Here is a 26815-nt window from a genome sequence, read left to right as displayed (position 1 = left end):
ACAGTTGTAATTTTGCATTATAAATTATTTAATTTGATTGGTGGTACAGTTCCACAATGTATTATTATAATTGAATTTATTAATCAAATGTAAGAGTTTGTTTATTTTAAAATATATGCCTTTTTGGGTGTTCATTTTGGTCTCATTTTGTGTAAATGCATTTAAAAAAATCACAAGATAATTTTCATTATTTCTTGTAGGTGCAAAGAATAGCAGCTGATGTGGAGAAATGTTTGATGTTTCAAGACTCTCTGAAGCTGATTATATTAGGTAATGTATTAATTCTGTTGTAAATCATTTGATAAACTTGTATTTTAGATTACATTTTAGATTGAAATACTGTATTGTAGGTTACATTATTGCTTCTATTTATTCATTTCAGGTGCACCCAGTGGCTTTTGACTAGGCCTATTCGAGGGTCACATGGTTGTGAATTCATACCTCAACTTTGTGGCTGGATTTGCAGTCTTTTTACAACTTCAGTCTGGCGTCCAGTCTGGGAGCAGGCATCTTTTGCACACTTGAATTATTTAAAACGTAACATGTTTTACTTGAGTAATTTCATTTGTGAAAAAGGTTACTTATTTAGTTTAAGCACTGGTAAATGCTGAATGTATTGTATAAGTGGCATTTTTACATTTCTTTTATTTATTCTAGTTTCATTCAATACTGAACTTTATTCTAAAGCTTCTGCTTGTTTTTATGTGCAGACGTTTTGTTGGAATCACAACACTCACTGGATACAAGACGGATACATAGAGGCAAAACAAGTGGAAAGGTCTCAGAGAAGAGGACAACCCTCATGTGTGTGCTCATCTCAGAAAGTTGATGGACTTTCAGTATGTATTTATTAAATTGTTCTAATATATTCTAAATTTAATATAAGCTCAAACAACAGAATTTGTGATATAATGTTGATTCCAGCATTTTATTTTAATCATTTTTTAAACAAAATTATACAAATTCTGTTGATTGACCTTAATTTTTTATAGAAAGTTAATGTTCTACTCAGAATATGGCTTATTTTTTGTGATATATTTTGTGATGCTATGTTATTTTTATGATAAGATTTTAACTGTTGAAAGACTGACATTTTTATTTTTACCAGTAAAAGCCTTGCAATGTCTTTCTGCCAGTTTTAATAAATATTTATTTGCAACATCTTTGACTTGGTTTTTATTCATTTGTAAATGTATTGAGATAGTTCTCACAATAATGCATTTAAATCAGTATTTTACAGTTTACTGTTAAAATTATTCTTTGCAGCATTTTCATTGTTAAATTATTACAACATCATCTTGGATTTAGGGGTATTTACAGGATTTTATTGGCAGGTAAATACTGTACTTTAGTGAGATTACAAAATATTGCTGTAAAATATATTTACACCATTTTATTGACAATTTTTGTTGCCAGGTAAATACTGTACTTTCGTGAGATTACAAAATATTGCTGTAAAATAAACTACAAGTTTAATTCAATGTTACTGTAAAAATACTACAAATTACTGTATTTCACATACAGCAATTAACATCATTTTTACAAGATTTTATTGGCAACTTTTTTGCCAGTAACATCCTGTAAATTCTACAGTAAATTTTTTTTACAGTGTGCTACTGCAATTTCCTAGAAATTGAAACAATGTTAAGTCAAAGTTGATGCGCCAATGCTAACTACATTGAATTAATGTTACAAAGTGTGAATGTTTTGTGTAGAAATAACCGTATGCCAGATTTTCTGGTGTATGTTCGTTTCATAAATGAGGCTCACTGTGTGCACACTGGTCAAATATGGGCATATGTGGGCACACTGGGGCACAGTATCTGGGCCAAAAGTATACCCCATGAGCATGCTCTGTAACAAATAAGAAAGTTAGTTTGGTCCTGCTAAGTAGTGTCCCAGCTGAAAATGTGTACATGAAGGATCATGTGACACTGAAGACTGGAGTAATGATGGGGGTGAAAACTTTTGAACAGAATGGAGATGTAAACATTTTGTGTACATATTTTGCCTAAATATCATATTTTTTTCATTTAGTACTGCCCTTCAGAAGCTACAGGAGATACTAACGCTTCCCAGAAGACAAAATAAGTTAAATTTACCCTGATGTTCAAATTCAAAAAGTTTTCACCCTTAATGCATGGTTTTTCCTTCTGGAGCATCAGTGAGCGTTTGAACCTTCTGTAATAGCTGCATATGAGTCCCTCAGTTGTCTTCAGTGTGAAAAGATGGATCTCAAAATCATACAGTCATTGTTGGAAAGGGTTCAAATATACAAAAATGCTGGAAAACCAAAGAATTTGTGGAACCTGAAGGATATTTCTGTAGAACAGCAGGCAGTTTAACTGTTCAGGACAAACAAGGGACTCATGAACAACTATCACTACACAAAAAAACACAGCTGTGAATCATTCAGGTAACAACACAGTATTAAGAACGGGGTCATTTTTATAAATTCAACTATTATTTTCTCTTGTGGACTATATGTAAACATCTTTTATGTGAAATATCTTATTAAGGTCAGTACACTGTAAAAGATTATGCACTGTTAACTTAGTAAAATTACATTCATCTTATTTGTTTCTGCTCTGTTGACATTACTCAATTTGATCGAGTTTTTATTACTTTCTGTTACTTAAAGCATTGCAATTAAGTACAATAAACTTAATTTCTTTGTGTTCAATGAAAATGTCGAACATGTGGCTCCTTTGTGCATGTGTTATAGACAGAGGTGCACATTAGTTTTTCAACCTGGTTCTCAAAAGAGAACCTGGAGATTTGTTTTGGTCCTCACACTGCACATAGTGTGACCCATTAAATAAATAAATAAATAAGTGTGATCAAAGCTGAATTTTCAGCATTATTACTCTTCAGTTTTACATGATTATTCAGAAATCATTCTAATATGCTGATTTGCTGCTCAGGAAATATTCACCTGGGTAAAGTTGGTTTTATATTCGCACATTCACAACATTCACACATTTCCGCGTTCAATAACTTTCTAATTATATATGCAATAAAGTTATTTTTTGCCAATTCTAATCCGCAACATCATTGTCAACCTATTAAATTTTTTTCACAATCAATCAAAATGGGCAAGTATTCTTTTAATGTCATACTTACTGATTATTTAAGCCCTTTGTCTTCCCTTGTCCTACGTCCGGGATTGAATGTCATCCTTGTGTGTCTTACATATGTTCCTTGCCTTTTGAGTCATTAAAGACTATTATATTTGAAGCTGATTTCAGCGTCTCCTCGTTCCGTGCTTCTGAGTAATGTAACAATATGCTGATTTGTTGCTCAGGAAATATTCCTGATTCGTATTTTGTTTTGTGTGTGTGTTTTTTTCTTCAGGATTCCTAGATGAACAAAGTTTAAAATGAACAGTGTTTATTTGAAACAAAAATATTTACTCTCACTTCTCATCAATTTAATGCATCTTGCTGAATAAAAATATGAATTTCTTAAAAAACCTCACTGACTGCAAACTTTTGAACAGTATTGTACACTACCATTTAAAGGTCTGGAGTCTATTTAACAATGAATCCTGAAAAAAAAAATAGTTTAGACTAAAATGTTTATCAGCACATCTGTTTTTTATATTTTTATATTTTTAATTTTTATAAAAATCAGAAATGTTTCTTGAGCAGCATATCAGATTTATTTTTGAAGTATCATGTGACACTGAAGACTGGAGTAATGATGTTGAAAATTCAGCTTTGATCACAGCAATAAATTACAATTTTAACATACTCAAATAAAAAATAGTTATCTTGAACTGAAATATCATTTCACAATGTTATAGTTTCACTGTTTTTTTTTTTTGTTTTTTTTTACAATAAATGAAGTATAAGAGACTTCTTTCAAAGATGCAAAAAATCCTACTGACCTCAGACCTTTGAACAGTTGTGTAAATTACAATTATGATGTTCCTCCCACTTCAATAAAACTGCCATATGAAGACTGTCTGTTCCCTGAATACTGAGGACAAATTATGCTTACTAAGGGATATAGAATAATATCGGATTGCGATTTAACCAAATTTTAGCAAAGTAAGCTAAATAATGTCACAAAACTCTGGACTATTGATAGTACCCAGAATATCAAAGTCCAGTAAAGGAGGCAGAGCTTTTTCGCATTTTTCTCTTAAACTCTCGAATAGCCTTCCTGATAATGTTTGGGGCTCAGACACACTCTCTCTGTTTAAATCTAGATTAAAAATACATCTTTTTACTCAAGCATTCACATAACACATCTCATAACCTTGTACTCTAGTAATAAATGCACAATCAACTTTTGCCTGAAATAATATGAACTGCATCTCTGCTAATCCTTCTCCTTTTGTTTTCCTGTTTCTATCTCTCAGGTTTCCCATCCCAATGTTACTACAGTTTGGATCCAGCCTCACCTGTGGTGACTTCAGATGATGACAACTCTAGATGAACATACCAACCTGACAAATATTATGTATTGTAATCATTGCCTTAAAGCATACATTGAGTGATTTTCAATCCACTTTGTATTGTTACTATGATGGATATCTGTGAATATATGTGAATGAACAATGTTTAATCTTTCTCTGAGTTCCATGAAATATCCCCATTTATTTGTCAGCCAAATAATGTTTTGCATTATCTGAATATTGTTCATTTACATGACAATCACTGATAATTAGACTAAAACACAGCTGGACAAGACTTAACAAGGACAGGAACATGACCAAAGATGGACACAAGAGGCGCGAATACATGGCACACACGACAGAGGACTGACAGAACAAAACATTTATTTTAGTTTAGTTTAGTTATTCACACTTAATTTAGTATTTCCTTTAATCGTTCTTTGATTTTTATCGATCCTAAAGGGATAGTTCACCCAAAAATGAAAATTCTGTCATCATTTATTCACCCTCAAGTAGTTCCAGACCTGTATGAATGTCTTTGTTCTGCTGAACACAAAGGAAGATATTCTGAAGAATGTGGGAAACAGAGCAGTTCTGTGGAAGAAAATACTCAAACATAAACACAAACACTCAACACAAACATGCACATAAAAGTCTAAATGTTTAAATGTAGGGGTTGTTTATGTCTCATACAAACCTTTTACAAGTAAAAACTGTTAGAATCACACAGGGTATCTCTACAAGATGATGAAAAGCAGCATGATTAAACAACGATATAACTGTTTTAACAAATAAGTTAAGATTTGTAGTTTTTTATATCTTTCAAACCTAAAACCATGATCCTCTAAAGCAAGGATTAGAAGCAGTCAAACGATCCTCTGATGAATACAGAGATTTTTCTTCATGAATTAAACCTAAATTAGACTGAAAATTAATTGTCATAGGTTGTTTGCAACAAAAGTAATTCCTAAAATATAGCTGCAAGCAGCGATGGTGGGCCAAAGCTGTCAGTGCAAACGCCACCCCGGTGGCATCAGGAAAACAGTAAATGTCCCCTGGCAGTTTGGATTTGAGGGATACAGCAATGAAAGGGTTAATCCAAACTATGAAGACTGTGAAACATACACACAGAACAATACATAAATACATACAAAATTATTTGTCAAATAAATGAAACATGATGAAATATTCATTTTAGCTGAAATGGTTATAGATTACTTCTAGAGATTGCAATGATACATGACATGGTGAAAAATGACTGAATGAATAATACTTAAACTAGGTTAGGATGAATTTTAAAATGTCTGGTCCCCCCAGTTACTGTGGTCTAGAACTGCCCTGAACGTAACATCTCAGTGCAGTGCAATGCCTACCTGCAACAAAACTTCTATCAGCATCGGAGGATACAACGTCTAATTTGAAAAAGCATCTTGAGGGAAGTTGTTTTTCTGTTTTCTCATATTTTGAGTGTTGAATCATTACGTTTAATATTACGTTTAAGAATTTAATTGAAAAATGACACAGAATTCTCCTAGATTTCACACTTTGCATTCAGTTAACAGATCCATACGAATCATGCATGAAATAAAAGTTGATAAAAGTCAAACAATAGCTTTGTGTGTCTTTATTCATTCGAAATGTAATGTATTCGGTAATGCGAGTTCATGATTTGAATCGTGCACAGATGATTCTTTTGAGTCAATATTTTAAATTAATCATATCTTTTGTTTAACGAAACCAGTGTGAATGGTTCACATTAAACTGGATAGATCTGGCTGGGGTATGTTTCCCAAAAGCGCTGTTAGCAAACTGTGGTTGTTAAATTACATTGAACTATTACGACATTACTTGCGACCATAGTTACTTTGGGAAACGAGCCCTGTCAACTTTTACTCCGCGATCGCTTCTTCATAGAGAGGATTATGAAGTCATCACTTAATTAACATGGGCAATTTTATAGCATTTATTAATGTTAGTTAATATTCAAAACTTATAAACATTATTAAAAATGTAAAGTTAATGTAATAATCTGTTAACATTATTTAATGCATTGTGAATTAACGAACATTTTGATTAACTAACATCAACAAACATTAATAAATGCTGTGAAATTATATTGTTCATTGTTAGTTCATGTTAGTTAATGCATTTACTAATGTTAACAAATGAGACCATATTTTAAAGTGTTACCGTTAAAACATTACTTTGTTTAATTCTTTTAACATTTAAATCTTTGCGTCGGTCTCTCCTTATGGTGTTAGGGGCTGGCAGTAGGTGTGGTTTGACTGGGACCAGATGTCACCATTCTGAGTTTTGACAGCAGCGTGTGAGGATGTATCAGCGCGAGATGCTCGGTTCTTTTTATTTTGTTTAACTTTTCTAACTTGTGACAAACGCTAGCTAACTTTCCTAAATTGTAATGATAGACTACAACATAGATTTTGACAAGTATCCTATGCCGTTGTTTTAACGATCGCCTCTGATTTATTTATTTCAGATCACGGTAAGTTGGTCAGCTCTATTTTACTTAACTTGTAACAAACTCTAACCTACCTTTTTTTAAATTGTAATGTTAGACTACAAGATTTTGACAAGTATCACATGCTGTTGTTTTAACGAACGTGCCTGATGCCTTTTTGTTTTAGATGAGCGAATGCGCTCACCTCTACTTCTTTTTATTTAACTTTGTCAAACTCTGCCTTTTCCTAAAATTGTTTTAACAACACTAGCTCGTCTTGACTTGTTTTACAGGAAAAACAGTCATTGCTCATTTTACGTGAATGTTTGATGTTTTTTCTTGATATGTGTGTGTGAAACACTTTAATAAAAACGTCCCTTTATCCCGTTTAACACCGTTTCACAATTTGAAGTTTAAAGCACATAACAGTTTCAACGGTCCCACATAAAAAAACACATTCAGTCATAAATACCTTTCGATCACTGGGGTGGATAAAACAGATGCTCACTTAGAGGGGTGGGGGATGTACAAACAGGTGTCCAGGTGTCCAGTTATGGGTGGGAGTGGAATTCTTATGACACTCTCATCAATCAATTTTTTTTTTTTCAAAACACTAAGATCTCTCTGCTGCCTCTTTTCTTTGCTGGAGCTCTTCTGCCCTCTCTCTCTCTCTCTCTTCTTTTCTTTTTTTTCCCAATGAAATTGCAGAGGTTTATTTTCCATTTTTTATGAAGTGTATACAGTTGTAGTTTCATTTTTTTGCATCTTGAAAAAATATTTCTGTGTTGTTTGTGTTTAACTTTTCTGTTTGGGAGATAACGAGCCTTTAAATATGCTTTGTAAATGCTTTATAAGGTATAAATAGTCCTCACTTTAGATGAGCTTACAAAAATAGATGGCTGGCAACTACTAAATGTTTTATAACTACCTAACTTAATCATGAATTACAGCAGGAATATGTGTTAATAAAAAATTTATTAACACACTGAGCAATTATTATCATGTGTCTAAATAATAAGATTTATAACTGATCATTAATAAAATATGAAAATACAATTATTAAACATTATATACAGTGTCTCACAGAAGTGAGGACACCCCTCACATTTTTGTGAATATTTTATTATATCTTTTCATGTGACAACACTGAAAAAATGACACTTTGCTACAATGTAAAGTAGTGAGTGTACAGCTTATAACAGTGTAAATTTGCTGTCCTCTCAAAATAACTCAACACACAGCCATTAATGTCTAAACCGCTGGACACAAAAGTGAGTACACCCCTAAGTGAAAATGTCCAAATTGGGCCCAAAGTTTCAATATTTTGTGTGGCCACCATTATTTTCCAGCACTGCCTTAACCCTTTTGGGCATGGAGTTCACCAGAGCTTCACAGGTTGCCACTGGATTCCTCTTCCACTCCTCCATGATGACATCACGGAGCTGGTGGACGTTAGAGACCTTGCGCTCCTCCACCTTCCGTTTGAGGATGCCCCACAGATGCTCAATAGGGTTTAGGTCTGGAGACATGCTTGGCCAGTCCATCACCTTTACCATCAGCTTCTTTAGCAAGGCAGTGGTCGTCTTGAAGGTGTGTTTGGGGTCGTTATCATGTTGGAATACTGCCCTGCGGCCCAGTCTACGAAGGGAGGGGATCATGCTCTGCTTCAGTATGTCACAGTACATGTTGGCATTCATGGTTCCCTCAATGAACTGTAGCTCCCCAGTGCTGGCAGCACTCATGCAGCCCCAGACCATGACACTCCCACCACCATGCTTGACTGTAGACAAGACACTCTTGTCTTTGTACTCCTCACCTGGTTCCAATAATCCATGTCCTTAGTTTGCTTGTCTTCAGCAGACTGTTTGCGGGCTTTCTTGTGCATCATCTTTAGAAGAGGCTTCCTTCTGGGACGACAGTCATGCAGACCAATTTGATGCAGTGTGCGGCGTATGGTCTGAGCACTGACAGGCTGACACCCCACCCCTTCAACCTCTGCAGCAATGCTGGCAGCACTCATACGTCTATTTCTCAAACACAACCTCTGGATATGACGCTGAGCACGTGCACTCAACTTCTTTGGTCGACCATGGCGAGGCCTGTTCTGAGTGGAACCTGTCCTGTTAAACCGCTGTATGGTCTTGGCCACTGTGCTGCAGCTCAGTTTCAGGGTCTTGGCAATCTTCTTATAGCCTACGCCATCTTTATGTAGAGCAACAATTCTTTTTTTCAGATCCTCAGAGAGTTCTTTGCCATGAGGTGCCATGTTGAACTTCCAGTGACCAGTATGAGAGAGTGAGAGCGATAACACCAAATTAACACACCTGCTCCCCATTCACACCTGAGACCTTGTAACACTAACGAGTCACATGACACCGGGGAGAGAAAATGGCTATTTGGGCCCAATTTGTACATTTTCACTTAGGGGTGTACTCACTTTTGTGGCCAGCGGTTTAGACATTAATGGCTGTGTGTTGAGTTATTTTGAGGGGACAGCAAATTTACACTGTTATACAAGATGTACACTCACTACTTTACATTGTAGCAAAGTGTCATTTCTTCAGTGTTGTCACATGAAAAGATATAATAAAATATTTACAAAAATGTGAGGGGTGTACTCACTTCTGTGAGATACTGTATATATATATATATATATATATATATATATATAAATTTGTTGTGTTAAAATAGTAAAACATAAACTGAACTACATGATATCATGTCTGATTTAACTAAAAAAATTGGTTTTATATATATTTAAAATTATAAGGAATCAGATTGTCCATAATAATGTGAAAACAGGCAACAAATATATAGAATGTATTTTATCACTTACTGTAGCTCCTTTAATTATCACCAATATGTGTGTAAATATTTACATGAACAAAAAACAAAAACCTGATACATAAACGGAACAAATTTCACAATTTCACTTTTACTTTCTCTTTCCAGTTTACCCATGTAGGCTTGATTGTATATATGTATTTGTTTAAACTAGTTAATGTGTGTTCGTATTTTAGTTTAATAAAACTTTTGTGCACAAATCCCGAGTAGTGATTCTGTGGTCACCGCTTGGAAAACAAAGTCCTTTTAACTTGCTACATGCTCTAGTGCATTAATACTGTAAGGTTAATTTTGTGTCAATTCTCAGAATTGATTTAAAAATAAATAAAATATTATATATATATATATATATATATATATATATATATATATATATATAAAAGGTTGAAATTACTTTTTAGTGAGTGATTTAGGTAGTGTGTAAGTAAAGTAGTAGTGTGAATTTAAATAGTTTGATATGACATACAAACATTTGGCTGCGGTTTTCTGTGCTGAAACAGGGGTACTTAGGTCTCTACCAGTAAATCTTAGCCTTTTCTGTAAAAGGCAATGTCCTCCATAATCACTCTCTGATGCCCCTGGAAGACAACAGAAATGATTAATGAGTGTCACTCATCAGAAAACCTAGCAGAGAAAGCTTGTGATCCAGTTCAGCTTTCATGCAATGAAATGCCCATGGGGCAGCTACATGTAATTGAAATGCTAAAGGAATGCATGATGCAGCACTCTGTGATATCATATTTTGTCATATAAATTATATATATAAATTGGGCCTTACATATGAATTTATTTACAAAACAAAAATTGTAACAATACTGCTAAAAATACAAAAATATGCTATGCATTAGTCAGTAGATATTGTATGAAACCGAATAAATCTAATGTTGACCTATATTTATAGACGACTTTTAGATATTCCCAATGGTTTCTTCTTTATAGTAGCACAGCAGGAATGACCTGGGCCGTTTCTCAATATGCGTTCTTGGAATTGAGAAACTGCCCTGGTTTAGTGAGAGTGTGGCCATTTTGGTTACAGGTGTTTATACTCAAAAGTAATGTTTTATTTACATTCATCCCAGACTTACTGACATTTCAAGTAATAAATCAGGCAGGCATGATTTTTTTCATAATCCTATTACTCCATCCACATTATGGGAATTATGGGAATATGTTTGTTGAAAAACTGAATTACATTAAAAAAAAAGTTTTGAAATTGTAATAAAGAAAAGCAAAATGGATGGTACAAGCTATATTTATTGCTTTACCTATATACATATATCCATACAGTAAGCTGAAACACCTGGAACATTCATGACAAATGTTTAAATAGGAACAACACTTAAATTATGAAGTCATGACAAATCATTACTCACGATCATACAAGGCAGGTCATTCCAACAATCATAAATCAACAAATGAATTAATCATTAAAAACAAAACAAAACAACAACTCATTTGTAAATCACAGACACAAAGTTGGTGCCACAAATATCAAGGATGTGGTGACATCTTATTTCAACAGGACAATATCTTTATTACATTTTATGACTTGTTAAATATAGCCAACAAGCCAAAATTAACCAATGAAAGTCATACACAACATAAACAGCTGCACCCACCTTATGTTTTTGCATTCAAATTTTAACCATTTAGAGCCATTTAGAGAACTTACAGTGATACTCTTGAAACCTTTAAAAATATGTCTGGGTCATAATTCACCACAACATCCAAAAAAAAAAATTATATATAAAAAAAAAAAAAAAATTATATATATATATATATAGACATATATATATAATTTGGGGTGAAACTGGGTGTTTCATGAAATGAATCCTTTAACACACCATTCATTTGAAATTTTAGGCATATTTCATGTCCAACACATATAAACTCATTTTAAAGATTCTCAAAATGTATTTTTAATGAATTTTTAACATTATTATTTGAGATCGTTTTAATTCACTATGACAATATTTAGTTGATAAAACAAGTGCAAGAACAGGTTTGGAATACATTACAGCATGATAACAGGTGCTAAGGGAATGTCTTGGGGTACAACACAGCTCACAACCAGCAGATAATTGTAAAAAATAACTAAGAATCCAGACAAATAATTTGAATGAAAAGATGTGTTTGTCGACTACCTGCATGCTTATGCACTCTTAAAAATAAAGGTGCTTAAAAGGTTCTTAACAGCAGTGCTATTGAAGAACCATTTTTGGTTCCACAAAGAACCATTCAGTCAAAGGTTCTTTAAAGAACCATCTCTTTCTTACCTTTTTATAATCTGAAGAACCTTCTTTTGTCACAAAGAACCTTTTGCGAAACAGAAAGTTTCTTCAGATATTAAAGGTTCTTTATGGAACCATTTAGACAAAAAAGGTTCTTCTATGGCATCGTGAAGCACCTTTATTTTTTAAGCGTGTGGGTGCAATAATAGATATTTTTTAAAGATATTATGCTGCATCTTTATTTAAGTTTTTCTTTACATATCCTCTCTTTCCCCCACTGGTGTACTTGGGGCAAGTCATTCTATATTGCCAAGAGATTTGTCCACTTCCTCCTCACTGGGGCTGGGCTCTAGCCCCATACTCTCTGTTTGGGACAGCTCATTTAGCAGCTCCTTTCCCGCCTCTCCAGCACGAGACGCCCATAGCACAGCACCCTGTTTCAGCCCGATGGAGCGAAGCAGCTTAGCGTATTCCACAAAGGCTGCACCTATAAGCTTATGTGGAGCTGCTGTTAAGGAACACTGGGAATATGAAAGTAATGTAAAAGACAAAAAAAAAGACCAAGTAACTACTTACATATATCCAATGTGACCCCTAAAAGTATTAGTAAACTTAAGTGGACAACAGTACACGTAAGTAAATGGTGTCTTGTAAGCCAGTTTTTTGAACTGCAAAGGACCATTTTAAATGTAGAAGTGTCCAAATATTTCTTTAGGCCATTGTTCAGACCCTGTGAAATTAATTTCTTCAAACATTAAAGTGTCAAAGTGACTCTTAAAGACCCCAGGAAATGATTTGACTTTTATTTTCTTGTATTGATGTATTTTGTATTGAAACACGTAGCTTGAGTGGGACTTATCGAAGGGCTTGACATTTTTTAAAATACCCATTAGATTTGAGTTTATATCAAAACTGTGTGAATTCAGCTGGTATTAAAAGGAAGAGAATTATCATTCTAAAGAGCATTGCTGTGTCCTAATTCTGCGACTTATATTATACCCTTGTAGGTACTCTTTTTGTGAAGAAAAAGTAAATACTTTTATGTGTAGCAGAAGAGTAGGCAAGCATGCATTCTGTCACCATAAATTAGCCTGTCACAGTTAACATCCTCATATACACGCTGCATCCACTGTGAGTCCCTATAACTCAAGTGGATAGTAATGCAAAAAACACAAAGTGAATACAACAGTAACTAATATGGCCCTAGTCAGGGATGGATTATGACTTCAAAAGGCCTACCTCCATTTACCTCCAACGGCCCCCTCCCACCCTTTTTTCACCATTCCTGTTCTTTCCCTTAGCTGCGCATCCACAGTAATAGAAAGTGAAAGTTGAGATTATTATTAATATTCAAATGCCTGTGCAACACCTATGTTAATAAATCATCTGTACAGCAGTTGTTGTTTTTTTTGCAGCCTGGGTAGAAACAACACTGACTCAATCAATCATTTATTTTTGAACCTTGCCTTTTACAAAGCATCGTCATGTTAGAATAGAAAAGGGTCCTGTCCAAACTGTTGCTATAAAATTAGAAGCACACAATTCCCTAGAATATCATTATATGCTTAAACATTAAGATTTGTATTCATGGAAATTTCTAGTCAAACCTCTTCATTAGAAGGGGGTGTCCCAATACTTTTGGCAATATAGTGTATTTAATGCATTCCATGAATAAAAAATGATTTGATAATGTCAACGTTTTTGGGCATGAAAAGAGCACCAAACAGTTCAGCCTTAGCTACCAAAATATGAAAAGAGTATCTGTAATATCAAATATACACATTACTTAAATGGTTATAGCCTACTTTTATATTTGAAAGAGGTCTTTTGTAGACATTCAAACAACTGTATTAAGTGTGTAACTTTTGACAGTTAAAAAAATTAAATCTTAACCAGATTTTGCCATTTCTTCGCATTTAGAATAATCAATTTAGGCAAAAGAAAAAAGTGACGGGCACAGCATCTCCAACTGTTTCTTTCTTTCAGGCATGCATTATTTTAACTACAACCTACAGGGAAGATGGACATTATTATAATAATAATTGTATGTACACATGTGCAACTTTGTGCAAATTCCTTGTGTATGCAAACATACTTGGAAATACATCTCTCTCTCATTTTGCTAAATAGTACATTTTCTTATACCCTTCACACAAAGAAAGAAGCTCATTTGAACCACTCTTTGAGTTACACATGTGTACATACAATTATTATTATAATTAAGTTAAGTTAAGTTAAGTCGTGACGTATTGTCAAGTATGGTGACCCATACTCGAAATGGTGCTCTGCATTTAACCCATCCAAAGTGCACACACACAGCAGTGAGTAGTGAACAAGTGCACACACACACACACACACACACACACACACACACAGTGAACACACACACACAGTGAACACACACCCGGAGCAGTGGGCAGCCTTGCTCCAGCGCCCGGGGAGCAATTAGGGGTTCGGTGCCTTGCTCAAGTAATGTCCATCTTCCCTGTAGGTTGTAGTTAAAATAATGCATGCCTGAAAGAAAGAAACAGTTGGAGATGCTGTGCCCGTCTCTTTTGCCTAAATTGATTATTCTAAATGTGAAGAAATGGCAAAATCTGGTTAAGATTTAAGGAGGCTTTTTGTCTAAGAGGCCTTATATAGGCTATGGGACCCATATATTCCAGCATAAATAAACATTTGTTTTCATTGTTGTTGGGTTTTCTGTATACCAAACTGGATGGTGCAACCTTTAAACCCAGGGCCCCCCCAGGCTCCTGGTATATCAAGGGCCCCTGGACACTGGCCCCATTCGCCCGGTCAGTAATCCATCCCTGGCCCTAGTGGATGAATCAATAGGTGTTTTCCATTTGAACATAAGTGCTTTGTAAAGTGGGCTTCACACAGGTTAAGTGAGATTCCTATGAGATTTAAATCCAAACGGAGAGTAGATGATAAGTTTGAAGGGCACTGCAAATGGCATAGGGAATATGGGCAGTGGACACTGCATAGGGACCCAATCAATCAGAGCACAGCTAATGTCTTCAAAAATAATTTTGATTCAGACAAAGTTGATTCATTCATTAAGGTTTTACAGGTTGCTCTTCACGGTGGCTTTGTGCAGTTTTTGAAGCGTCAACTTTTGGGCACCCCTTGCATTATGTGGGTCTCACAGAGCTAGATTACTTTTCTCAAAATCTATGTTGTATTAATCTGATGAAAGAATGTCATAGATATCTGGGACAGCATGAGTGTGAGTAAATAGGTGCATAACCACTGTTGGGCCAAATGAGAGAATGCTTGTGAGTGCCAGGGCCAGTTGAGTTTCCATTGTCACCTCCGGGGCTTGATCGGGCCACCTCTGGGCTTCCTCAGGGCCAATGACCAGGGATTTTTGGCACATTGAATTCAAAGCAGGCCAACTGGGGCTTGAGGAGTGGTCATGAACCAAGGCCAAATTTATCGAAGTCAGGAGATGTAACTTGGGGTAACCCAAGAATCAAGAGAGACAAAGAGACAAAACAACATGACCATCGTGAGTAAAACCATGAGGAAAATCACGAGTTAAGTCTTCCTTGGATTGATTTCCCCCACCCATGACAGAGACTAGACTCTAAGATGCTAAGAGTAATGTCATGTCTGTAACCCACACATGTGACTATCATGTTCTAATCACTCATTGTTCATGTCCCTTTTAATAACCATTGAATAGTTTATAAGTTTATGTTCGAATTTGGTATGTGTGTGTGTTTGATCATATTCTTGTTATAGAAATCATGTTTCAATTATACTCTGCAAGAGTGGGAAATTTGGACCATGTGACTAACAAGATAACGTTGATTTATGTTTTGGGAGGAGAAACATAGCAACACCCCGAGCTAAGACAAAGCAACAACCTGGGAAATCCCCTTTCCACCACAACGCCACAAAACAGAGGAACGCAAATATAATACCTCCAGATTCTAGTTTGAACTGGTGCATTTAATATAAAGTTTCATAGCCTCATTGAAAAAATTGGGTACACGGGTAAATAAATTGACTGATGGTTGTTGAGGTCTAAGAAATTGCTAGAAACTTGGGATTCCATATTCTCACTCTCTTAAAACTCCTTATTTTATCACTTTCTTTCTTCCTGCAACTTGTGTGAATGTGAGTAATGTTTACGTTACATTACTGTCGTAGGATTTGTCCAATAAAGTCTTGTTCGTATTGAAAAGAGAAGTGTTTTGTACTTACAAGTTAATGTCTTAAACTGCCGATCTTGTTACCGTGATAATAAATAGTGTTTTCCACTATGATTTTGATATTAAAATCAGTTGCAGAACTCATAGTTATGACCGTTCAATCAATCACTGGCCGATTCAGTTGATCAGCCGTAAAACAGTGATTGTCAAAATTTCCTATAAATACCATAATTAATTTCCCTTCAGCTAAATTTCACTTTGTTCCAGTCAGGGAAGTTTCAGAGAAAGTTTGGGTTGTTGGCTTGACAGTATTTTTTTTTGTCTGCTTCATATGCGCACACTGCAGGTTTTGGTTAAAAGATGTGTGTCAAAGTGACACGCAGCTGCTTGGATGCTCTAGCCCCTTACTGTGAAACCTTATACAATAGGGGTTTTCAAATCAGTACTGGGAGCACATCCAGGACTGCACATTTTGTATATCTCCCTCATTGTAAATCTCCTGATTCAACTCATCAGCTCATTAGTACAGATTGCAAGACCTGAATTGGGTGTGTCCAATAGGGGAGACATACAAAATGTGCAGCGCTGGGGGTGCCCCAGGACATGTTTGAAAACCCCTGCTGTACAGTCAAGGCATCTATGGAGAGTGGAGACTGCACCCCAAACAGTACAGTTAATTTATTATTTTCATTGATACAGTCCCCTCTGGGAGTGGATGCTCTAACTCACTGCTGGCCGAGAACTCACAAGTCAGCGTTTTCTCCAGTGAAATTACTGGTTAAGTGATGCACAAGATCAAGCTGGAAAGACAGTCAATTACTGCAGTTAGTGCTGAGATGGCTTAACCAACCACAGTTCTCTGAAGCTAGTGGAGCTGCTGACAACACCCAGCACGGTATGGTGACGAGTCATATTGTAATTTGCAAGAGCACTTAGAAGACAGCCATGCTTCTATGTTCAGAATCTGTGTGGCTGGGATCAAAGCTTTTCATGACCTCCAGACCCCAAATGAAGAGAGAAAGTTGGAGAGAAATGGAGACATCCAGTCTCACCGTGACACTGCAAAAAGTTGTTAATGTTCAGAGCTTCACCACCTTCAAACTATTGAACCATCAAGACTTTCATCCAAGACTGTATCCGGATGCTTGTTCAACATCCAAGGCAATGCAAGTATTGTACATTTAACTATACTAAACAGAGGCCCCTCAGTTACAAAGGTGCTAATGGTTCTGTTTAGGTGGTTAGCTGACTCACTTTTATGTTCCTTTTTCCCCATGTATGTATGAGTGTGTGTGTGTATGTTCATTTAGACTAGTTAATATGTGTTCAAGTTTAAGTTAAGTATTGTTTCTATGGTCACCACTTGCAAACCAAGTTCCTTTAACGAGCCGATCTTTCTACATGCTGTGGTGCATTAGTACTGTATTGGCCACGAAAATAACATTTCTTAAAGTTGATATTAAATTACACTGAATGTTCGCTGGACGAACAGATTAGTTGATTGTAATATTAATTCTGCTGCAGTTACTTTTGGCAGCAGATTTTTTTGACACATTGTTGAGTGAGCTGAAATTAAAAAGGAAACATCTCCAGTTACTCAACGCAAGCTTTGTTACACTGCTCAAACCTCCTCAGAGTGCATAATTTCATGGAAAATTAATAGAAATGTTAAAGTTAGCCCCAAATCAAGTTGTTTGCATTGCTGTGCATTCCTGTGATAACACAAAACGGAAACAGGCATGACTGAAAGTGTATGAGTGAATAAATTACTGTCACAATAACATTTTTATTGCTAAATCATTGGTTAAATATCGATGATGGCTGAAGTCTGCATGTGAAGTGCAAACACCTTCTTATGTTTGTTTTTGTCAGCTTTCCCTTGTTGGTGAAATGTTGGGGGGTGTGATGTTGTTCTATGGAACCATTTTAAAGGCAGGTTTTAGTGTAGCAAAGCTTGATTTTGTTCTTGAGGTCTGAGCCTGTTGTTAGCCCCTGCTTGCACTAGCCTGACAGTGGAAAAGCAGGAAATGATGAAAGAATTTTGTTTTGGGGGGTTGAGTATATTTTAAGATTAATCTACTTTTAGATGAGACATCAAAACATCGTTTGTCTATCAATAAATGTTTACATTTTCATGGGGTCTTTAATATTTTAGTTTGCAAACAAACAAATAAACAATATATGCATATTGTTGTATTGTATTGAAAAACTGGAATATGCATTAAAAGGATATTAATGTCGTCATTTGTCTCCATCACACCATATTTCAAGCAGGCTTCAATAAAGAGTGCAGTACGGTCGAAATATCTCATGCTGTCAAGAAATGTAAAGATATATCAGAGGCATATCTGAGCATCATGCACTCTAACATGCATATTCAAATGTCAAACTGGTGGATACTACACTTTTTAACAGAATGCCTAGGATGTGTCATTTTCACCAAGATGATACATAAAACAGCGCCTTTTACAAAGAGTTTATTGACATTCAGGCATGACACACAACACATTGAGTGACACATTGATATTCTCACCTAAAAATGTATTATCCAATTTTAAACTAATTCTTCAAAAATTAAAACTATAATTTACCCTCAGATAATTTCCAACCCATGACCTTTTTCTTCCATAAAACACACAAAGGAAAAGTTCTAAAGGAATGCCAAGCTGCTCTTTTACGATACAATGAAAGCATACTGTGATCAGGGACTAGAGAAAAAATACTAAGGTATACAGTAAGTATCTTCCTAAACTTCTGAAGACAATATATATATACTGTATATATATATTTTTTTTTTCTTTCATTTTCAAAACTTTGTCAGGTTTGATATAAACAAAGCCACACATTCTCCAAAACATTTTCTTTTGTGTTCTAAGAAAGAGAAAGCCATATATTTTGAAACAACATGAGGATGAGTAAATTATGGCGATTTATTTTGTTTTTTATTTTACAATTTTTTTATGCTTCATTCCTAAAACAGATATTAAATTTTAAAGGATGAATGGGCAACAATACTCTGAATGGACTTAATGAAAAACAAAAAGAAAAGAAATGCATACCTGTGAAGCATCTCGCCCACTTTGTGAAAGCATCCTAATGAGAGCAGGACCATGATGGCCTTAGATTTCTGATTTACCTGAGAAGAACACAGATGCTCTGCCCAGCGCTTCAACACATCTGAACTTTCTGCTGGGTTCAGACGCACCTGAGAGAGAAAGGGAGAGAGAGGGAAAGAGAGAGACATCACGATAGACATTAAGATATATGAGATTCTAAAGCATTCATTTTCCTCACTATTTACAGATTGTTTGCTGCATATTGATCACATAAAACTGCAGTCTAATTGGCTGGCTGCTCCAATCTAACTGGATGACTTCCACACGGAAGGTTTTTTTCCATCAGGAAACAAAGCTATATTTATAAGATAGCAGGAGGATATAATGAGTGCTGAAGAGGACACTTTGCCACTTGCCATGTCTTTTACTGTGACATCCTCAATTTCAGATTTATCTGCCCCCGACACATAAAATAAAACTGTGGTTGGTTGTTTAAGTTCACAAAGAATTGATTTATCACTGGCTCTAGATTGTGTTTGCTCAAAGTACAGTACCTTGGCCAGCCAGGCAGCACGGTTCCACTCGCCATACGTCTGCAGATAACGACAAGCATCTGCTGCTTTGTCGATCAGGCAGAGCAACTGCACACCCTCTAAGAGACAGAGATGCAGAGAGAAACAGTGAGGAGACAACAGCAAAAAAAAAAACATGTTGAAAGCATTCAAACATTTTAAGCAAACACTGAAAGCAAATATTTTGAGTAATTCAGGTTGGTATAATATAGACATTATCCCAACATAAAACAGTTACTATGCCCAGAATACATGGTGAGCATCTAGACCAGTGGTTCTCAACTGGTTTGGCCTTGGGACCCACGTTTTCCCATGGTCATCAAGCGACCCACTTTTAATATATATATATATATATATATACACACTGAACAAAATTATAAACGCGACACTTTTGTTTTTGCCCCCATTTTTCATGAGCTGAACTCAAAGATCTAAGACTTGTTCCATGTACACAAAAGGCCTATTTCTCTCAAATATTGTTCACAAATCTGTCTAAATCTGTATTAGTGAGCACTTCTCCTTTGCCGAGATACTCCATCCACCTCACAGGTGTGGCATTATCAAGATGCTGATTAGACAGCATGATTATTGCACAGGTGTGCCTTATGGCTGGCCACAATAAAAGGCCACTGTAAAATGAGCAGTTTAACTGTATGGGGGGGGGGGGGTCCGAGAACCAGTCAGTATCTGGCCTCACGCAGTGCAACACATCTCCTACAGTACAATACAACAATACAGTTGATCAGGTTGTTGATTGTGGCCTGTGGAATGTTGATCCACTCCTCTTCAATGGCTGTGCGAAGTTGCTGGATATTGGCAGGAACTGGAGCATGCTGTCGTATGCACCGATCCAGAGCATCCCAAACATGCTCAATGGGTGACATGTCCCGGTGAGTATGCTGGCCATGCACAAACTGGGATGTTTTCAGCTTCCAGGAATTGTATACAGATCCTTGCAACATGGGGCACAACAATGGGCCTCAGGATCTCGTCACGGTATCTCTGTGCATTCAAAATGCCATCAATAAAATGCGTTTCAATGTTTTCATTGTCCATAACATACGCCTGCCCATACCATAACACCACCGCCACCATGGGCCACTCGAATCCACAACGTTGACATCAGCAAACCGCTCACCCACACGACACCATCTGCCATCTGCCCTGTACAGTGAAAATCGGGATTCATCCGTGAAGAGAACACCTCTCCAAAGCGCCAGATGCCATCGAATGTGAGCATATGCCCACTCAAGAACTGCAGTCAGGTCGAGACCCCAATGAGGATGATGAGCATGCAGATGAGCTTCCCTGAAACGGTTTCTGACAGTTTGTGCAGAAATTCTTTGGTTATGCAAATCAATTGTTGCAGCAGCTGTCCGGGTGATCTTGGAGGTGAAGATGCTGGATGTGGAAGTCCTGGGCTGGTGTGGTTACACGTGGTCTACGGTTTTGAGGCCGGTTGGATGTACTGCCAAATTCTCTGAAACGCCTTTGGAGACGGCTTATGGTAGAGAAATGAACATTCAATTCATGGGCAACAGCTCTGGTGGACATTCCTGCAGTCAGCATGCCAACTGCACGCTCCCTCGGAACTTGCGACATCTGTGGCATTGTGCTGTGTGATAAAACTGCACATTTTAGAGTGGCCTTTTATTGTGGCCAGCCTAAGGCACACCTGTGCAATAATCATGCAGTTTAATCAGCATCTTGATATGCCATTATCTCGGCAAAGGAGAAGTGCTCACTAACACAGATTTAGACAGATTTGTGAACAATATTTGAGAGAAATAGGCCTTTTGAGTACATAGAAAAAGTCTTAGATCTTTGAGTTCAGCTCATGAAAAATGGGGGCAAAAACAAGTGTTGCATTTATAATTTTGTTCAGTGTAATATATATATATATATATATATTAGTGGTGTCAAAATTAGCGCGTTAACGCAGGCGATTAATTTTTTTCAGTTTAACGCGTTAAAAATATTTAACGCAATTAACGCAGGGGCGGGGCTACGGTTGGCCACCCCATTCAAAACTGCTGCTTCTGTCATTTTGGCCGTTTCTCAAACGGAAGGCTGCATCCTCCAGAGGTCGCATTTGTAGGCTGCATACGTCACAAAGAAGATCTTATTTTAGTATATTAATGGTTATAAATTTGACCATTATTCTTAGCTAAGTGTAAATTGTTGTAATATGCTTTTGACTCGCAAATGTAATGCTCAGTTTACTGAAATAAACCAGGCTTGATGACGTATGCAGCCTACAAATGTGACCTCCGGAGGATGCAGCCTTCCGTTTGAGAAACAGACTTTTTCTCTTGACAAGAAGTGCTTTTGTTCAGTCGCGGAACGTCTTTACGACCACATCAAACGGGAGACGTTACAGACGCGCGCTCCACTTCACTTCAGCGCCAGGCGCGAGTCAAACAAGAGCGGAAACGGTACTGGGCTCGCGCTCTTCCATTGCACGCACAAAGGCGCTGGCCATAGCCTGTATTCCTTCATATCAAAGCGGGAAATAAACTACGTGCATGCAATGTCGCGGTCAGTTAAGTCATGAAGTTACCAAAAGGCGATTAAAGCTGCCTTAAAACTGTGCATGCATGTAATATATTTTATATGAGTCACATTTATGAACATGTCTCTAAAATGGTTTTCAAAAGTGTCCTGGAGCAGCCCAGCACTGTCTCCCTCATCTAACACACCCGATTCAACTCGTCAGCTCATTAATAGAGACTTTAAGACCTGAAGTGGGTCAGAAAAGGTGAAGAGAGTTGAGAGAAAATATGATGCGTGTCAGATCCGCGCTATGTTCAGCAGCGACAGCTCTTGATGAAATAGCAGCCAAAACAACCTAATAACCAGCTGCTGTGATGTCTGTTCGTTACAGGACAAAAGAAAAAAAAGAGGAAATCAATAACTTTTATATAGCTTTAAGGATTCATCTGTATTTAATTTAGAATTTAGTGTTTGATGACTTCAATTTCAATTTCTGTATATTTCTTTTAAGTTCACTTAAATTAGAAGTTATTTTTTTAAAGTCTAATAAATGTTAAAATTGATAGCTCTCAATTATACTGTAATGTTGAATGGCTATAGATCATAGTCTATATATAGCTATAGTATATAGTCTACAGTCCTAAGAGAAGTTTTATAGAGAAATCAGTAGTATTGGTGTCAGTGATACTGTCCCTCAGTCATTAAAAAAAGATGCCATTAAACAAATATACTGTCTTTATGTTGTTTGTACATTCATTTGAAGATTGAATGTGAAATTATTGCAATATAAAAGTATATTTAAAAACGTTAATGTTAGGTGGGATTAATCGTGATTAATTTCAGAAAAACGTGCGATTAATTAGTTAATTTCTTTAATCGATTGACAGCACTAATATTATATATAAAACAGAATTACCGGCCCGAGTCGAGCCTGTCTTTTTTTCCCCCTTCTCCCAAATCAGATTATAATACTGTTTCAGCTATTAAAATAGTTCAGTTTTGTATGTAATGGCAAAGTTATTATATTTCGTTTCGTTTTTTTATTAAGTTAATTTAGAAAAACGTTTGGAGCATTTTTTTGTTCGTTAAATTAGTTTTTTCTTTCTTAAAGTAACGACCAAGCGGCCAGTGGCAGACCGGCTGGCTGATCATAGCCTATGTTTGATCAATTTAGCCTTCTCAAATCATCACGACTTGCCTAAAATAAAATCTATAGATATAGCCCACTGAAACTGTTCAAGCATATAAGAATGTTTAAACGTTAAACCTAGATAAATGTGCGCTGCATCCAATAGTTTGTTCAGAGAGTCGAAGCTAAAGCGCAGGACATGGAGGAACCAGCGCAATCAATTGCATTTTTTTCAATGGAAACACCTTAAAAGACATAATTGTTCACAAAAGCAAAAACAAAGCATAATTGTTGCTCATAAAGGTAAGAGTAATACATCATTCGGAACTGTAAAGGGTCTAAGCTACTCTTATTTGTGTGCACTCACAATAGCAACAAAACGTCGTGCTTTTAAGAAAACAATGATGCACTTTCTGCCGTCTCGTCTTAGAACAGGAGCGCTTCACAAAAATGAACCGAAAGTCAGCGAATACATGCCACATAGACATGATAAATATATCTATAGAAAGCTTTAAATTTCTACTTAAAATAAATCAAATCGATAACAAAAACTCTTTCATAAAATATATTAATATATATTCACGTCTGAACTATGATGTGAAAATTGGCCCGATCGAAGCCCGGCCCTAGAGGCGTAAAAAAGTCGGGGCCGTTAGGCCCGGGCTGAAATGCAGGGCTGTAGCGTTCCCCTCGGTAGAAATCACATTTCCCCCTTGGGGGCAGGCAATCGATCTTTAGGCTACTTAAACTGCATATGACAGAAGTGTCAACAGCTTTCATGCACGTCTTTTAAAATAAGTCTTGCATCAGAAAAACATTTAGAATTACGTTTTTTGTTGTTGATGTCATTTTTTTCCCCCGTACACTCCGCGACCCACTCAGAACAGTGTCGCGACCCACCAGTTGAGAAACACTGCTATAGACTAACACATTATACCACAGTGATAGTTAAGATAGCATTCATATGGTTTCACACTTAAATGGTTACAAACTTAAATTTACTACTAATAATCATGGTTTCTTTTAGATTAGGTGGATGGCCGGGTGCATGTGCATCGTTTACTTGGGGAAAAGATGGCAGCAGGATGCACTATGCTGGGAAGAAGGCAGGTCAGAGGTGACAATGTTATGATCTGGGTAATGTTCTACTGGGAAACCCTTGGTCCTGGCATTTATGTGAATGTTAACCAGAATTAGAACGAATTCAACCAGCATAGTAAATGTAAAGACTGTGAGCTTGTGTTAATGTTTTCCTGTATTCTACACAGCATTTTAGATTATACAGGCTGGTCATATAATTAGAATATCATCAAAAAGTTGATTTATTTCACTAATTCCATTCAAAAAGTGAAAGGCTACACAATCATGGGGAAGACTGCTGACTTGACAGTTGTCCAAATGACGACCATTGACACGTTGCACAAGGAGGGCAAGACACAAAAGGTCATTGCAAAAGAGGCTGGCTGTTCACAGAGCTCTGTGTCCAAGCACATTAATAGAGAGGCGAAGGGAAGGAAAAGTGGTAGAAAAAAGTGTACAAGCAATACGGATAACCGCACCCTGGAGAGGATTGTGAAACAAAACCCATTCAAAAATGTGGGGGAGATTCACAAAGAGTGGACTGCAGCTGGAGTCAGTGCTTCAAGAACCACTACGCACAGACGTATGCAAGACATGGGTTTCAGCTGTCGCATTCCTTGTGTCAAGCCACTCTTGAACAACAGACAGCGTCAGAAGTGTCTCACCTGGGCTAAAGACAAAAAGGACTGGACTGCTGCAGAGTGGTCCAAAGTTATGTTCTCTGAGGAAAGTAAATTTTGCATTTCCTTTGGAAATCAGGGTCCCAGAGTGTGGAGGAAGAGAGGAGAGGCACACAATCCACGTTGCTTGAGGTCCAGTGTAAAGTTTCCACATTCAGTGATGGTTTGGGGTGCCATGTCATCTGCTGGTGTTGGTCCACTGTGTTTTCTGAGGTCCAAGGTCAACGCAGCCGTATACCAGGAAGTTTTAGAGCACTTCATGCTTCCTGCTGCTGACCAACTTTATGGAGATGCAGATTTCATTTTCCAACAGGACTTGGCACCTGCACACAGTGCCAAAGCAACCAGTATCTGGTTTAAGGACCATGGTATCCCTGTTCTTAATTGGCCAGCAAACTCGCCTGACCTTAACCCCATAGAAAATCTATGGGGTATTGTGAAGAGGAAGATGCGATATGCCAGACCCAACAATGCAGAAGAGCTGAAGGCCACTATCAGAGCAACCTGGGCTCTCATATCACCTGAGCAGTGCCACAGACTGATCGACTCCATGCCACGCCGCATTGCTGCAGTAATTCAGGCAAAAGGAGCCCCAACTAAGTATTGAGTGCTGTACATGCTCATACTTTTCAGTTGGCCAAGATTTCTAAAAATCCTTTCTTTGTGTTGGTCTTAAGTAATATTCTAATTCTCTGAGATACTGAATTTGGGATTTTCCTTAGTTGTCAGTTATAATCATCAAATTAAAAGAAATAAACATTTGAAATATATCAGTCTGTGTATAATGAAGGAATATAATATACAAGTTTCACTTTTTGAATGGAATTAGTGAAATAAATCATCTTTTTGATGATATTCTAATTATATGACCAGCACCTGTACACATTTAACAGGTGTGCAGTATTTTTTATATCGGTATTTTTATATTTTGAGTCAAGTTACATTTTTCTTAGCATAAAATAAAGGTGGTAGCCTGTTTAACACATGGATATATATGCTAAATGTCAATATAGTCATGTTATTAATAAATACTCTAATAAAATGGCATGCATTTCAACATGTCACACAGATACTGATATGTCATAATATATTAGTTAATAAGTATATTTGTTTTAATCTAAGAAGCAGACTATTAGAGGTTAATTATTAAAACTAAAATAACTCAAACTAAAATAAAAATAAACAGTTGTAGTGAATGTGACATACATAATTCACCTTTGTTGTTAAGCGTAGGTCTACACACTGTTGATTATAAACGTAGCACTTTGTTCTTAGTGTGTTTATTCATGACTACAGGGATCGCGGTCCCTTTAAATTGCGTGATGACGTGGACGCGGTTCAGCGCCATTGGTTTTACCTGCTAAATAAATGACACACGCATTCGTGTGCTCAAAGTGAGAAGTTGTCACTTGCGAATTATTGCAATTTCCACACTGGTGACCCCGACATTAGTCTGCTGGACGTATCCAGAGACACGACACGACCATGACCGCGAACGCTGTCACCCTCAAACTCCCCGAATTCTGGGAATCGTCAGCATCGGCATGGTTCGCCCAGACTGAAGCGCAGTTTGCGTTGCGTGAGATCACCACGGATACAACAAAATTCTACTATGTTGTGTCGGCTCTCGGAAATTCAACGGCATCCAGAGTGGTGAGCCTTCTAACAAATTCTCTGGCAACTGAGAAGTATACAGCGCTCAAAGCC

General features: G+C 36.7%; 1 protein-coding gene across 2 annotated transcripts in view; it reads right to left on the bottom strand.

Moving 5' to 3' along the window:
* Positions 1 to 10940: 10940 nt before the first annotated feature.
* wdr11 (WD repeat domain 11) overlaps positions 10941 to 26815 on the bottom strand; it is a 170055-nt gene continuing 154180 nt past the window's right edge. For both annotated transcript variants that reach the window (XM_058795162.1, XM_058795163.1), the window contains 4 exons: positions 19709 to 19806; positions 19158 to 19303; positions 18332 to 18411; positions 10941 to 12434 (listed from right to left, as the gene is read on the bottom strand). In XM_058795162.1, the coding sequence (XP_058651145.1) occupies positions 12232 to 12434; positions 18332 to 18411; positions 19158 to 19303; positions 19709 to 19806 (527 nt within the window). In that variant the 3' untranslated portion in view covers positions 10941 to 12231. The remainder of the gene's footprint in view (positions 12435 to 18331; positions 18412 to 19157; positions 19304 to 19708; positions 19807 to 26815) is intronic.

Source organism: Onychostoma macrolepis, chromosome 13 (genome assembly GCF_012432095.1).
Source record: "Onychostoma macrolepis isolate SWU-2019 chromosome 13, ASM1243209v1, whole genome shotgun sequence".
Lineage (NCBI taxonomy): Eukaryota > Metazoa > Chordata > Actinopteri > Cypriniformes > Cyprinidae > Onychostoma > Onychostoma macrolepis.
Note: the sequence above shows the minus strand (reverse complement) of the source record. Positions and strands in the feature narration are given on the sequence as shown.